Here is a 16,887-nt window from a genome sequence, read left to right as displayed (position 1 = left end):
TGCTATTTGACACCTCTCGAGCATTTCCTATGGGGCAGCGTGAAGTAACTGCTTTATGCTGATAAACATGCAACAATTGACGCCTTGGAGGCCAACATTGTTCGTGTTATTCGTGACATACGGCCAGAAATGCTAGAAAAAGTGGCCCAAAATTTAACGTCCAGAATGCTCTTTATCAAGAACAGCCGCGTTGGCCAATAATTTACAAATGAGGAGCCGCAGAACAAAAGATACTCTTTTGAAAATTTAAAAATTTTGGGAAATTGATTTTTTCTAGAATATTTCTACCTAAATATAAAAATACCAAAAAAATTCGAAAAAGTACCTTTTGTTCTCCTCAAATGTTAATGCCATGTATTGATATTTAGAATAATTTTTTTCTTTTGATTAATTTGTTGTGTTATTTTTTACAATTTCCAGTTCTATCGGGATTAAAAAACACCTTTTATTAAAATCTGAATATAATCTACAAATAAATAACAATATTCAATAATTCTTTGTCTTGCTAATTTATTTTATTGCTAAATTTAATTAAATGCACAATTTTTTATTTAAACCGTGGTAATTTTGTTAAATAAAAATTGCCTCATTTACTAAAATTCCGAAATAATGGCCACCCTTGTAATGTTTCCAGTCAATTGTGCAGCTTTGGCAATTCTGTCACATGTTTTGCTGTTTATGCCGGTCAGCTGTTTTCTATTGTTGATTAAACACAACTCAAAGTCGCTCAAACCGTATGTAAGTCAACGGCGTTAACTTACGCAGTGTTGTATTTTGTAGTTGAAAGTCAACAATTAATTTAAAAATATGGATAAATAAATAAAGTGTGTCAATAAAATTAAAAAAAGGAGGTAAAATTTTAAAAAAAGATTTAAATCTTTTAAAATATTTAAATTTTAAACTAGAAGTAAATTTTACAAAATTAATATATTTGTTGGAGGAGGAGGGCCACAATATGATGTATTTATTTAGTATATTTGTACATATGTTTTCAATACACTTCACTTCAGGGGTTAATCTTCAGTTTTAAATGTATGCAAGCGATAAAAATTTGTTGTTACTCTTAAAGTGATAAAATTATTTTCACACATAACAATCATCTACTTAATTTCATTCATAATTCAGAATAATGTATTTCAATCCTTTAGCTACAGCTGAATTTAGTTCTCTCTGCAACGTTGCAAAGATCGGTTGTTTAAAAAAGAAAATAAAAAAATTATAAAAATAAATTTAAATAAAATGTGTCATTGGTCTTATCATCTTATAGTTGGCATAGTTTTGCTGCAGTTAAATGGTGCCAAAGCTGATTTTAAATATAATGTCAGTCTGGCTCAAATGGATACCTGCCGCCATTACACCATACCCAATAATCGGGGTTACAGTTATGCCGACTTCTTTCACATACCCAATTTAAATAACAATAAAGTGGCCAATACGGAACTGTTACATTTGAAATTCTATGTAATGACAGCCAGAGATGCCCACATTTTGCTGGCGGTTAATAATCGTCCCAAATTAAATGATCGGGTTTATGAAATTGGTAAAACATAAATTTAAAATGTTATGAATTTGTGTATAGCTAAATAATAATGCTAATTTTTGTTTTATATTTTGTATTTTTGTGATTAGTCATTGGTGCGGGTCGTAATACATTTTCTACTATACGTACCAGCATGGGACGTCGTCGTGTGGCTACTAATCAGGAGTCAAATATTTTATCAATGCTTGATCCCACACCCATTGAAATAATACAAACGAAGGGTATAACCTTTAAATGTTTTATGCTATTTATTATTTATTTCATGCTGATAATTTCTTTGTTTTGTTTTTTTTTTCATTTTAGATGCCAATTTATTAGTTTATATACCCGGTTATAAGGAAGAACCTTTAATGAATTTCACCGATGCTTCTCCTTTGAATATCAACTATATAAGTTTTACTACTTACGATAATATACCGGCTAGTTGGTTTTTCGATTGCCAATTTGATGGTTTCTCCAGTGAACTCGAAGATGATGTCAGGCATTTGACGCCCCATCAACGTTTATTGGAACATATTACTACTAAGGCAGAGAATTCTTCATTCCCGCCGGATTTGAGAAGCGTGAATTTTTCTTTTAATATTGCTGCCATTCGTTATCAACATGATCATGGTTTTTTGCAAACTCGTTTGAATGTGATTTTGGTAAGTGGATTTAAATACATTTTGTATTCATTTCATTACTTCATTCACTATAATTTATCATAAAATAGCTTAAGAGAATCAGATTTCTAACCTACTTTATTTGTTATATTGACAAGAATACATGTTTTGTAAGCACATTTAGGGAATCATTTTATAAAACGAAAAGTTTTGAAACTTAATACTTGAAATTTTTTTAAATATTTCTCAACTTTTATAAAATGCGTAACAAGGCGAATTTACTGTCAATTCGCCTTGATACGTAACTTCAATGAATAATTGAAGTTGAATATATTTTCTATCCGATATATTCTATAATAATTAAGTAGGTACATAGTCACGTTTCTGTTTCTTAAAAGTTGATTTTGATTGTCAAATTTAAAAGCAGCAAGTAAGAGAGCTACATATATTCGCCTATGTCGAATATTATATACTTATATACCAAATTGAGGAGCCGCAAAACAAATGGTACTTTTTCAAATTTTTTTACGAATTGATTTTTTGGTATTTTTATAATATTTGGATTGAAATCTTCTATAAAAAATCAATTTCCTAAAATTTTTAAATTTTCAAAAAAGTACCTTTTGTTCTGCGGCTCCTCAATTATACTTTAAAATAAAAATTTTAATTATTTTTAGGTGAAATTTTTTCTTTTTAATTTTTTTTAAAAAAAATTTATCAATAAATTTTTTTTTATTTTTTTTAGCGAAAAAACTTTTCAAAAAAAATAATTTTTTTGGTGAAAAAAAATTCGGGTCAAAAATATTTTTCCTGATTTTGACCCATTGTAGGTCCGACTTACTATGGTGTTGTATACATCGTTGCAAAGGTCTTTCAAAAATATCTATCAATAGATATCCAAATTGTCTATATTAATGACTTAGTAATCCAGATATAGATCAAAAATAGGTCCTTATATCTCAGCCATTTGTAGGTCGATTTTCTCGATTTTAAATAAGCGAAAGATTTGCACCCCTATCGTGAAAAACATGTGAAATTTATGTTCCCATGAAATATCCATTTCCCTCGAAGGGAAAATTGCTATCGTGATATTCCCCTAAACTTTTCATTCACAATAGTTGATTTTGTTCGTAACAGCTGTTTATTGTTTACAAAATTCCATCTAAAAATTTCACTCCATGGGGAATTTTTTCACGTGAACAAAGTTTATGAACAAAAAATGGGAAAAGGGAACATATTTCATGAGAAATATTGTTTCGCGATAGGGGTGTGGGACTATAGCAGATATATTGATATATGAATCATGTATGTAAGTTTTTTGGGGGCTACGGAAAGTTGATTTCAACATACAGAATGACAGGCCTTGCCCAGACACGGATCCTGGTCAACCATTGGGGGGGGTGGTCTGTGGTTTTGTAAGCAAAGTAACATTTATTTTCCATTTTTCATGGATTCGCGCCTGCCCTTGCCACTCATGGTGAAGGGAATAAAAAAGAATTTGAAACAGTTTCTTATCATAGGCTTCGCACTTTTGAGCATAAAGAATCGGTCCATTCGTCCAGCCCTCTATGAATGATATAAGTTTTTAAATATATTCGTAATTTCACAAAACTCAGTGAAAATTAATTTAATATTAGCAAATTTAGTACCGATCAGTCCTTACTTTAATATTGCTCACGAACATTACTCTCTAAAATTGATGTACTGCCGGTCTATTATTTACCACAGCTGCTATGAATGACCTTTTTCCAAAATCACATAAACAGATATAAATCCTTTAAGTATATTGGTATCAATAAGAAATTTGCACCTAGTATCTTCCATATTTTGAGACGATCGGTCTTTAATTGACCATAGATCACTTATAAGGCCTAATACAGGAAATCAATCGTAAGTGGTTATAGCTCCCATTCCCTATTTTCGATGATGTATTTTGTAGATATTTAAATAGATCCGTTAGTTTTTATAAAGACATATCCGTTGAGATAGTATTTTTACTTCGCTGTTTACAATATATTTTTAGGACTTGTGTCTCTTTTAGTGTAAAGAGAAGTCAGTTGCTTATTTCTATATTCCTGGTAATCTAGTGCAGAGTCAATTGTCACTTTATTGTCCCTAAGTAATCAAGAGTGTAGTCAGATTTAACTTATTAATAGTAATATATTGCTGAGTCAATTATCATTTAGTGTCCCCAAGTAATGTAGAGTGTAGTCAGTGTGATTTAAATATATCCTTCAGTTTTCTCCCTTCAGATAATATTTTTTTATATATTTTTAGAAGTTGTGTCTCTTTTACTGCAAATAGAAGTCAGTTGCTTATTTGTATATTGCTGGTAATCTAGTGCAGAGTCACTTGTCACTTTATTGTCCCAAAGTAATCTAAAGTGTAGCCAGTTTTAACTTTTTAATATTAAAATATTGTCACTTAGCGTCCCTTTGAAAACCATAGACAGGCTTGTCGCACTTGTCCCCAAAGTCATGGATTTTGAAAAGATCTGGTGAGGGGTAGAACCTTTCTTTTTGAGGACAGGGATTTTACTTGTGGATATTTAAAAAGTAGGGTAACAATATTTATGAAGGATTTGGTTTTTTTTATTATGGAGAAGAAAATCCTTATTAAAATAAATGGCATATAGCTATTTTGATGACAAATAAGATGATGAGTATCACACTCGACCATTCAATAAAATTCTAATTGAATTGACTTTGTTTTATCAATTCGAAAGACTATTTCAGAAAAGAAAATTTCACAAATTCATAAGAAGAATTTTGGTTTTAAGGTTTGTGATGCAGTTTTTGTTTCCATCCGGGGTATGCTTAGTGTGTCCAGGTTCTTCAAAGGTTTGTTTCCTTTGAAATTTTCTTTACCACAGAGCTGTTTTGTATCTTTGGAATAAGTTTGTTAATGGGTGAAGCTTGTAATAGAGGATTCGATGAGATAAACGATTCGGCTCTCGGTCGGCTAACGCCCGCCTTATTATAATAAAAATTATAAAGTTATTATAAAGTAAATGCAACGTGTGCAATCCAACGAGATGAATTCATTGGCTCTGAGTATAATCCGACGAAATAAATGCTTCGGCTCTCGGTCGTCTAACGACTAATTATGTGTAATGGATGTAATCCGAGGAGATTGCATCCATTATCGGCTAACTTATTGGCTAATACTAGCTTACGAGTACAATCCGACGAGATAAATGCTTCGGCTCTCGGTCGAATAACAACTGATTATTGGTAAATATACATCCCAATTATGAATAAAAATTCCGTGGGAGTTTTTTCCCTTTCTAATTTTTCCAATTTAAATTCAATGGGATAAAACTTCCTGGGAACAAACTCTCGCGGGATGCAATCCGAGGAGATAAATTCTTCAACCCTCGTCGGCTAACTACAACTTATTGGCTAATACTAGCTAATGAGTACAATCCGACGATATAAACGCTTCGGCTCTCGGCCGGCTAACTACGGACTTTAACTATGGTATTAGTATGTTCATTAAAATCAAATTATTGTGATCCATTCCATTTTCATTCATCCCCCCATCACATTTGTTAATCATAGTATTCAGATCAAATTTCTTTATAAAAATATACATTGTGATATTTAGAATTGGCAGGATCCTCGCATAAAATGGAATCCGGAAGATTTCGAATTCATCGACACCGTACAATATAACGAATATGATATTTGGATGCCACATATTATGGTCATCAAGTAAGTCCCTGAAATAACTAAAAACTATCAAATAATTCTTACTTTTGCTTACTTCAAACACCAGTGCCGCCGGCAAAAGTCATCGGATATTTGATTTTTATCATGAGATAAGAATTGAAAATAATGGCTCTGTTACCCTAAACTTTCCCGATGCTACACTCACAACCTGGTGCATAAATCCCGAACGAAACTGGCCCAATGAACAATTAAAATGTGACATAGATTTGGGTTTAGCGGCAGAACCTTTGGAAAAATTACCTTTAATTTATAAAGATAAAATGGCTCACATCAATGTGGATTCGCTAAGTGAGTGGCGTTTACACAGAGTAGCGGTTAATCCTATAGTTAAGGGTATAATGGCTCGGTTTACCGATAAAGATATAATACAAACCATGGATGGTGATATATCTATAATATTTGAGATATCGCGTAATAGTGCATTTTATAAAAATGTATTCTCGATGCCTATATTGGGTAGGTTTAAACAAATGTTTATATGTACAATTTTTAGCAATATTTTTTTTTTGTTTTTTTTTTAATAAGCTTGTCAAACTTTGATTATATTATCATTTTTATTGAGAGGCTATCGTCGTGGTGCTTTAATTTTGGTGGTTATTTTAATTTTAATGTTGGGTTTAATGTTTATCACCAAACATGCCCCTACACCCTATGTTCCTGATATAAGTGAGTAATTTTTTTTTATCTTTCTTCAAGAAATCATTTTAAAAATTTTAATATTTTTTTTTTAAATTTAGTGTTGGCCTATCAGCATATTTTACGCATAGCCACTTTCTGTTATATGTTGCATATTGGCATTATATGGCTGGAATTATATCCACCCAAGACCAAGCCTCATCCTTGGTTAATGTCCATTTTGAATTTCTCTCCCTTACGTTTGTTGTTGTGCATGAGATTGGCAGATGTGAGTATGATTATATTACCCCTTATAGAGATTCTCTTATAAACTTTGTTTTCTTTTGCTCTTTCAGTCCAATGATTATATTCAGATTCAACAATATCCTTGGAAGGAAATTGCCAAAACTCTAAATGCTTTATGTTTTCTAATAGTCAATGTAATTTTCATTATTGCAGTTATGATTTTATTACCTCATGCTTAAATTCGAATAACTCGAAATTAATTTTCAAATTTATATTAAGAAAATTTTAAATATGCAGTATTCCATTAATTAATACAAAATTAATTGTATATAAAATTCATAATTATTAAATGTAATAAAATATATGAAATAGAAAATTTTGATCATACAATCCAATCTACATTTCATATTCTCTTTATGCCGACCAATAATGTAGACTCACAGTAGATCAAAGCCACCATAACTAAATTTCAAAAGGTGAATCATTGGCCGTTTTTTTTTTCTAAATAAGACTTTCGTTGTTAATCATCCATATCGGCAATAATGTGTGAAATTTTGTTCCCATGAAATATCCATTTCCCTCGAAGGGAAAATTGCTATCGTGATATTTCAATAGTGTATTTTTCATTCACAATAGTTAATCCTGTTCGTAACAGCTGTATATTGTTTACAAAATTCATTCTAATTTTTTCATGTGAACAAAGTTGACGAACTTAAAAATATTTCATGTGAAATATTCACCCCTATCGCGAATCAATATTTCACATGAAATATTTTCCCTTTTCCTTTTTTCGTTCATCAACTTTGTTCACGTGAAAAAATTTCCCTTGTTTTGAAATTTTTAGATGGAATTTTGTAAACAATAAACAGATGTTACGAACAAAATTAACTATTGTGAATGAACAATTCATGGGAATTTCACGATAGCAATTTTCCCTTCGAGGGAAATGGATATTTCATGGGAACAAAATTTCACATGTTATTGCCGATAGGGGTGATTTATTCGCGATAGGGGTGATTATTTATTCCAAAATCACAGGGTTTTATACATAAGTGTAAAAAGGAATGAACAACTATAGGCCCCATTTTCTCAGTCTTTGGTTATAGTTTTTCGTAACGATTTATTTGCAATTAATATAATTTTTGTATGAGAACTGTCAGTATGTTACAATAAAAAATATGCAGAGATTGAGAAATTGGGGCTAAGTGATTTAAATGGATTCTCCAGTTTTGAATATTTAGGTATTTTAATACTTAAAAAGCAAAGAATAGCCAGTTGATTATTTGTACATCACACGTAATCTAACATAGACTCAACTGTCACATTAGTGTCCCTAAGTAATCTAAAGTGTATTCAGTTTTGTTTTTTTATACCCAGCATCAAAAAATATGGGGGGTATATTGATTTCGTAATTCCGTTTGTAACATATCGACCCACAAACGTATATATATTCTGGGTCCTCATAAGATTCTAAGACGATCTAAATTTTCCACAAATAATCTATGTTGACAAGGTTCGAAAATGAACAATAGCGGTCCATAATTATGCCTAGCCCCAATAAAAATGTCCCACCGGAATACTGTTTGAACAGTAATAAATATGTTGATAATGCGGAAATCCTGATAAAATTATGGCAAAAATCGGGCAACATTTGTCCCTAGTCCCCATACAAGGTCCCCCTCAGAAACTGACTGTCAGAAACACTGTCCAACAAATTACGACATTTTGATTGGAACAGAATAGTGACCCTATAATTTAGATCATATTTGTAGAATAAACTTATATTCCAGATGGTCTGAGTTATTATACCCTTCACCTTCGTGAGAAAGATTCTTACTTGTTTTTTTTTGCAGTGGGTGAAAGTTTAAAGTTTTTTTTATCGAGAGGAACACTAAATGAAAAAATTGTTGTTAATGTCTGAGAGAATTCTTATTTATAGACGGTATATAGTGAAATTTTGTGGGTATCATTTTTGTGGGAGATCTTAACCCTCTAGCTCCTCTCTTTAGAGGTCCTTTTTCGAGAAAATAAAAAAAAATCTTTTCAAAAAGGACATTTAAGGATTAAAATATTCTACGAAAATGTTTGCCGGAAAATTTCAGTGGGGGTCACCAAAGATGCGAATGTTGTAAGTAAAGCTATTTACGCTTAATAAGCAAAATTACGCACCACATTGGGTTTCACATTTCTTATAAAATCGCCAAAAATCCATTTATGATCCGAATTCATACATATGTAAGTTATCTCTTTTAGTTCAAGATATATTTAAGTTTATTTATTTTTTTCCTTGATTTATTTTTAGTTTTTTGGATATGGCGGGCCTACGGATGGCCGATTTTTTTTTTAGAATATCAGCTATATTTATGATATATATTTTAAAAATTGAAAATATAAATAAAATGATTTGCCACAATTCCCAAAAAAACCTTTAAAAAATTCTAAATACATATTTTATTTTTGGGGCGAAAAATTTCTATTAAAAAATTATTAAATACAATTTAATTAAGGTATTTTTATAGACGGCAATACTGAGTATTAACACTTATCAAATTTAAAATTTTATTGAAATCATTCGGTATTTCAAAAAATCATTTCGAAAAAACATTCATTGTTTACACGATACTATTACAATTTTTTTATTTCTTTGTTGATTGATATTTTTGTGATAACTTTATTTTTATTTTATATTTTCTTGACATTTTTGTTTGCCTTATTTGTATTTAAAAATATATACCCGATACATATGAAAATAAAAAGTTTTTGCGTTGTTTTAAACAAATTTTGAATACCGACCGTAAATCAAAAAAATATTTTTTGAAAATCTAATACAAATTTTGTTTAGACGATGAAATTGTATTATGATACTTAAATTTTTGACAAATATTAATACTCAGTATTGCCATCTATAAATACCTTTAATAAGAACCTACTATTGGACTGTCTCTTTGTAGCTGGTATAGGTAAAATACAATACCTAGGACACCCTAAAAATAACTACACAAATAATCTGTTAGGGATCTGAGTGATTTGCCATCCTAAGTCACGTTCGTGTTAAACTTAAGATAACTTTATCTTTGAGTTATCATCTGAGTTGAATCAATTTCAATTCATTTCAATTAGTCTGAGAGTTCCAAAAAATCAGAACGTATTTGTAATCCCATGAGATCTTATATAGTGCAAATTTTGATTAACCAACCAAAGGTACTGACATAGAATTACTCTTGTGATTGGTTCCCCGGAAGTAGAGATCACCTTAACTAGGAAGGGTTAAATAAACCCCTTTTATACACTTATTGATAGGTCACGGAATTAAACCAAACGAAATTGTTTTCGTATGAATTTTGCAATACTCTAGAAATTTTATATTCATTCAATATTATGTTCGAAAATTCGAAATAAAATTCGAAAATTCGAAAACTGTTAAAATAATCTCTACATCATACATAAAACTGATGACATTGCAAAATTATGTTCGAAAATTGGAATTTAAATTCGAAAAATTTTTAAAACTGTTAAAAATATTTCTAAATCTAGAGGATTTTTAAAAAAATAATTTTAAATTCAAATTCATGTAATATTATGTTGGAAAATTTGAAATAAAATTAGAAAATTCGAAGTTATGTTCGAAAACTGTTAAAATAATCTCTACATCATACATAAATCTGATGACAACGCAATATTATGTTCGAAAATTCGAATTTAAATTCGAAAATTCGAACTTAAGTTCGAAAAATTTTTAAAACTGTTAATATTTCTAATATTTCTAAATCTAGAGGATTTTTAAAAAAATTATTTTAGTTATGGTTGAGGTCAATTTCTCACAATTTCCAATTTCGAAATTAAAAATTGTTTAACAAAAAAATTAAAAATTCGAATTTAAATTCGTTATATTCAAGGAGCTCTAAAAGAAGAAAATAAAATGTCATTCAATGATTTACAGCGATAAATAGATGATAGCTAATAATCTTCTTTAAATAAGTAGAACCCTTATTTCTAATCTCTGCTAATTAGTATTGAAATAATATAATTTAAAAACATATATTTTTTTTTATGAAAAAAGTTACAACTTTTTATTTTTCAAAATTAAAATTTTCTAAAGTTTTATACTTGTTGGTTTTTTTTTTGGTCAAAAATATATCCTAAATTTCTATGTATAATCACAATATATATAAATGAATGTTTTCTGTATCAACCGAACATTCATTTGTTTTTTTTTTGTAAAAGTATTTGAACTTTTTTCCTTGCATCTATATATAAATGAGGGATTAATTAATAATCTACATACATACGTTTAGAGTGTAAGGAAATAGAGTTAGGCAGTTATTATTTAAAATGGAAACATAAAATTAGTGCTTAAAAATTAATAAATACAAAATTGATTGATTCTTTCTGCTAAATATGAGGGAACAGATGTTTTGTGTTCCGCGGGGGTTTTGTTTTGTTATTTAATACTTAAAATTAAGTTGAGAATATTTAATAACGTCCATGAAAGACGAACAATTAAATGACTAAATTCGTAAATCCTTATTGGCTGGCATATAGTGAGCGGTCGGCGGCTTTTTAATCAGTTCACAAGCAGTACTTTTTGTTTTCAGTAGGTTTTTTTTTCACCAAAAAATTTGGGAAAATTAATGATGGCCATAACCACCAAAGCCGCCGCCATAGCCAAAACCATGACCATAACCTACGCCAACAGCGAAGGAGGGAGCAGCAGCTACTTTAACAGCGGGAGCTGCATAGGAGATGGCAGGAGCAGCAGCAGCATATGAAACGGCAGGAGCAGCATATGAAATAGCTGGAGCGGCTGCTACCTTAACTGCGGGTGCTGCATAGGAGATGGCGGGTGCAGCAGCAGCATATGAAACGGCAGGAGCAGCAGCATATGAAATGGCAGGAGCGGCAGCATATGATATGGCTGGAGCGGCGGCTACAGCGGGTGCTGCATAAGAGATGGCGGGAGCAGCAGCAGCATATGAAATGGCAGGAGCACCCGCAACAGCAACTGGGGCAGCAGCTACCTTAACGGCTGGAGCAGCAGCTACAGTTACAGTTCTAATGGTGGCGGGATGATTGACAACCTAAGCAACAAAACAAATATTAAAAGTTTCCAGCAAACACAAATTGCTAGTTGAAAAGACTTACAGTGCTGATCGTAGAATAGCTGGTAGCAGCAGGAGTAATGGCTTTAACTATGGTTGGGGCTGGTGCTGCAACAGCTACTGGAGCAGCAGCTACGGCAGGGGCAGCATACGAAATAGCAGGAGCGGCAGCTGCATACGAAATAGCTGGAGCAGGAGCAGCGTAAGAAATAGCTGGAGCAGCAGCAGCATAAGAAATTGCAGGAGCAGCAGCTACGGCAGGTGCAGCATACGAAATAGCAGGTGCAGCATATGAAATGGCGGGCGCAGCAGCTACAGCCTTAACCACAGGAGCGGCAGCAGCATAGCTAACAGCTGGTGCGGCATAACTTACAGCTGGAGCAGCAGCAATGCCAATACCGCCAAAACCACCAAAGCCACCACCATGACCAAAACCACCACCATATAGACCACCAGGACGAGCAGCCACCGAAGCTACCAAAGCGCAAAGGATCTACAACACAATTTACACTAACATTAGAAACTCTACAACAAAATACACCGTCATTATTTATCTCACCAAGAATTTCATGTTTTAAAAGTTTTTATTTTTATTAGCTTCTTTACAAAATAAGGACGATCTTTTTTTTAAAAAAAAGGACGATTTTTATTATATTTTTCTTTAGATTTCAAATAATCACACAATGTTTTTTGTTTGTTTGCTGATTTGATTTGATCACTTAAACTCCAGTAGTTGATTGATGACTGCGTTAGATTGAACTGTAATTCATCTTAGATTTTGCGACACTTTTATACACATCAAGATCAATATTCTCCAAACAGATTCTCCAATTATTGTTTGTTTTTTTTTTTGTTTTTACAAAAACCAAAACTTTAAAACAACGTACAATCACCTCAAACAAAAAACTAATCAACTCACATAAATGCTAAAACTTCAGCAAACACACGCCCAAACCCGCTAAAAGCTCCACTAACTTTCAATTGTATCGCTTACCAACTAAGTATTCGTTTTAGTTATTATAGTTTGTTTCTATGTGACTTACTGACTGACTGACTGGCTGCAAACAAAAACCAGCAAAAAAAAATACAAATTCGTAACTAATTCTTGTTGTCTGTTGGTGCAAGACTTGCTGTAATCCATTTTTCAAAACTAAATAAAGCGAGATCAACTATTTGTTTTAGGGCATGTCCGGTGGAAATGAAATTGATCAACATTTGTTATCGCCATATTTAAGGACATAAGAATTTTACATTGTTGTTAAATGAACTGTAACTGTTATACTTACATACATACATGGTATATAGAATAAATAATACTTATGAAATCTTTCAAAATATAGGTCTGTTGATTAATAACTAAAAAAAATTAGAAGTGATCACAGATATATCTTTTTCCTTAAAATTTAAGTGTTTATAGAGATATAGGGATTTTTTTTGGGAATAGACAAGATAGATGTTTGTCAAAAAGATACAGTCATCACAGATAAAGCGTATTTTCTTATAAATTTGTTCTTATTTAATAACGTCAGTGTAAACATTATATTTAATATTTTTAATATTAAAAATTCTTCTATCTTAAGTCGTTAATAACTTTGTAAATACTGCGCTTTTGGAGAAAATAAGCTCCATCTATGATCACTCATATTTTATATCAAAAATCGATTTTGGTTTGAAAATATAAGTGATCATAGATGATTGTCCTTTTTCCATTTGAACCACTATTTACCGACTAGTAGCCACTTTTTTTGAAAATATAATTGATCACATAAAAAAATCGATTTTTGGTTGAAAATATGAGAGATCACAGATGATCGTCTTTTTTCCATTTGGACCAATATTTACCAAGTTATAGCCACTTTTATGTTTTACTTGATTTTCATATAAAAAATCGATTTTTGTTTCAAAATATAGGCGATCACAGATGATCGTCTTTTTTCCATTTGGTCCATTATTTACTGAGCTATAGTCTCATTTATGTTTTACTTGATTTTCATACAAAAAATCGATCTTTAGTTGAAAATACAAGTGATTACAGATGATCGTCCTTTTTCCATTTGGACCAATATTTACTGAGTTATCTCATATAAAAAATCGATTTCTGGTTGAAAATATGAGTGATCACAAATAATCGTCCTTTTTTCGTTTGTAACACCATTGACCGACTTATAGCCGATTTTATGTTTTACTTATTTTTATTTAAAAAATCGATTTTTTGATGAAAATATAGTGATCACAGATGATCGTCCTTTTTCCATTTGGTCCATTATTTACTGAGCTATAGCCTCTTTTACGTTTTACTTGATTTTCATATAAAAAATCGATTTTTGTTTGAAAATATAAGTGATCACAGATGATCGTCCTTTTTCCATTTGGATCAATATTTACCAAGTTATAGGCACTTTTATGTTTTACTTGATTTTCATATAAAAAATCGATTTTTGTTTGAAAATATAAGTGATCACAGATAATCGTCCTTTTTCCATTTGGACCAATATTTACCAAGTTATAGCCACTTTTATGTTTTACTTGATTTTCATATAAAAATTCGACTTTTGGTTGAAAATATAAGTGATCACAGATGATCGTCCTTTTTTAATTTGGTCCAATATTTACCGAGTTATCTCCACTTTTATGTTTTACTTGATTTTCATATAAAAAATCGATATTTGGTTGAAAATATAAGTGATCACAGATGATTGTCCTTTTTCCGTTTGTAACACTATTGACCGACTTATAGCCACTTTTAAGTTTTACTTGATTTTTATTTAAAAAATCGATTTTTTGATGAAAATGTAGATGATCACATATGATCGATCGTCCTTTTTCCATTTGGACCAATATTTACCGAGTTATAGCCACTTTTATGTTTTTCTTGATTTTCATATAAAAAATCGATTTTTGTTTGAAAATATAAGTGATCACAGATGATTGTCCTTTTTCCGTTTGTAACACTATTGACCGACTTATAGCCAATTTTATGTTTTACTTGATTTTCATATAAAAAATCGATTTTTGATTGAAAATATAAATGATCACATATGATCGTCCTTTTTCCATTTGGACCAATATTTGCCGAGTTATAGCCACTTTTACTTTTTACTTGATTTTCATATAAAAATTGATTTTTGTTTGCAAATATAGGTTATCACAGATGATCGTCCATTTTCCATTTGGACTAATATATAGCTACTTTTATGTTATAGCTACTTTTATGTTTTACTTGATTTTCATATAAAAAATCGATATTTTGTTGAAAATATGAGTGATCACAGATGATCGTCCTTTTTCCATTTGGACCACTATTTACTGAGTTATAGCCACTTTTATGTTTTACTTGATTTTCATATAAAAAATCGATATTTTGTTGAAAATATAAGTGATCACAGATGATCGTCCTTGATTTCCTTGATTTTCATATAAAAGATCGATTTTTGGTTGAAAATATGAGTGATCACAGATGATCGTCCTTTTTCCGTTTGTAACACTTTTCACCGACTTATAGCCAATTTTAAGTTTTACTTGATTTTTATATAAAAAATCGATTTTTGGTCGAAAATATAAGTGATCACAGATGATCGTCCTTTTTCCATTTGGAACACTATTTTCTGAAATATAGCCACTTTTACGTTTTACTTGATTTTCATATAAAAAATCGATTTTTGGTTGAAAATATAAGTGATCACAGATGATCGTACTTTTTCCATTTGAACCACTATTTACCGACTTGTAGCCACTTTTATGTTTTATTTAATTTTCATACAAAAAAGTAGACTTTTTGTTGAAAATATAAGTGAATCTGTGATCGTCCTTTTTCCATTTGGCAACTATTTACTAAGCTATAACCTTTCTGTTTTACTTTAATCGATTTTTGGTTTGAAAATATAAGTGATCGCACATCATCGTCCTTTTTCCATTTGGACAACTATTTACCGAGTTACTCGATTATTGGTTGAAAATATAAATGATCACAGATGATCTTCAGAATATATCAAACATCTTCTCCGATTTACAAGTCGCACTCGTTCAACAATACTGTATTAACTCAAAATTTTAAAATGTTCAGTAGAGGGCAAAAACTGTTTTTGATTACATTTTAAGAGCAAATTCCATTTGAAAATATATTTACATGGTTTTTCTTTAAAATTTTTGCAATTATTGCAAAATAAATCTATTTTTTGAGTTCATACCATTTTTCTTAAACTTCTCGATATTTTTTTGTATTATTTTATCAACAAAACAGTATCAACTCAAAATACAACCAAATTTAAATAAAACAATTTGATTATTTTTAACTTGAATAAAGGCTCAATTCAAAATAATACATTTTTAATGGAAATATACGATGTATTTCTATTTAAATTTTTGTATTAACTCAAAATAATACCTTTTTGTTGATACTAATTAAAGTGAATTTTTAAAAATTTTGAGTTAATACAGTATTGTTGAACGAGTGCGAAGTATTTTTTAAGATCAAACAGTATCAAATAAAATAAAACTCAATATTTGTTTTGAATTGTCCTAAATAAAAGGAATTTTTGAAATAAATAAAAGAATTAAAATGTATTTTATTTTGCGGTTACGTCTTTTTCCTCAAATATTTGCCTCGATTTTTTATTCTATATTTTTCATCTATATCTGGATTATTAAATCTAATGATAGATATCTAATGATAGATATTTCAGTGACCTTTGCAACGTCGAATATTAGCCTAAGTATGTCGGACCTACAATGGGTAAAAATATTTCTTATCACGAATTTTTTTAACCAAACAATTTTTCAAGTAGTTATACGGGAATACAAAGTTAATATTATAGTAAGAATTGTGCTAAATTCCCCAATTATTGATAAATTCACTGACATTTATTGTTGGGGGATAAGCAAGTTCCTATGCGCATTTCACTGGTTACTTAGGACAGATCATTAGGAAACCTTTTCCCAAAAGACTTTAGAAAAACTAAAGATATTATACAAATCACACCATAGAGTGAATGAGAATTACAGACATCCAAGCTTTTTTTGTAAAATTTTTTTTTTGAATTTTTTGTTATACATTT

General features: G+C 30.4%; 2 protein-coding genes across 2 annotated transcripts; one reads left to right on the top strand and one right to left on the bottom strand.

Moving 5' to 3' along the window:
• The first annotated feature begins 1,180 nt into the window (after positions 1–1,180).
• Positions 1,181–7,110, top strand: NtR. The gene is made up of 8 exons (XM_065511707.1): positions 1,181–1,540; positions 1,630–1,761; positions 1,844–2,184; positions 5,749–5,855; positions 5,920–6,329; positions 6,399–6,539; positions 6,611–6,777; positions 6,845–7,110. The coding sequence occupies exons 1-8, from the start codon at positions 1,240–1,242 to the stop codon at positions 6,971–6,973; spliced, it is 1,728 nt and encodes a 575-aa protein (XP_065367779.1). The 5' UTR covers positions 1,181–1,239; the 3' UTR covers positions 6,974–7,110.
• A 4,252-nt stretch (positions 7,111–11,362) lies between these two features.
• Positions 11,363–12,404, bottom strand: LOC135959830 (cuticle protein 16.5-like). Its single transcript, XM_065510922.1, has 3 exons — positions 12,393–12,404; positions 11,877–12,326; positions 11,363–11,812 (listed from the first exon to the last, which is right to left on the bottom strand). The coding sequence occupies exons 1-3, from the start codon at positions 12,402–12,404 to the stop codon at positions 11,363–11,365; spliced, it is 912 nt and encodes a 303-aa protein (XP_065366994.1).
• Between the last annotated feature and the right edge of the window lie 4,483 nt (positions 12,405–16,887).

The sequence above is a fragment of the Calliphora vicina genome, chromosome 5, assembly GCF_958450345.1.
Source record: "Calliphora vicina chromosome 5, idCalVici1.1, whole genome shotgun sequence".
Classification (NCBI taxonomy): Eukaryota; Metazoa; Arthropoda; class Insecta; order Diptera; family Calliphoridae; genus Calliphora; species Calliphora vicina.
This window is presented reverse-complemented; position numbering and strand designations above follow the sequence as displayed.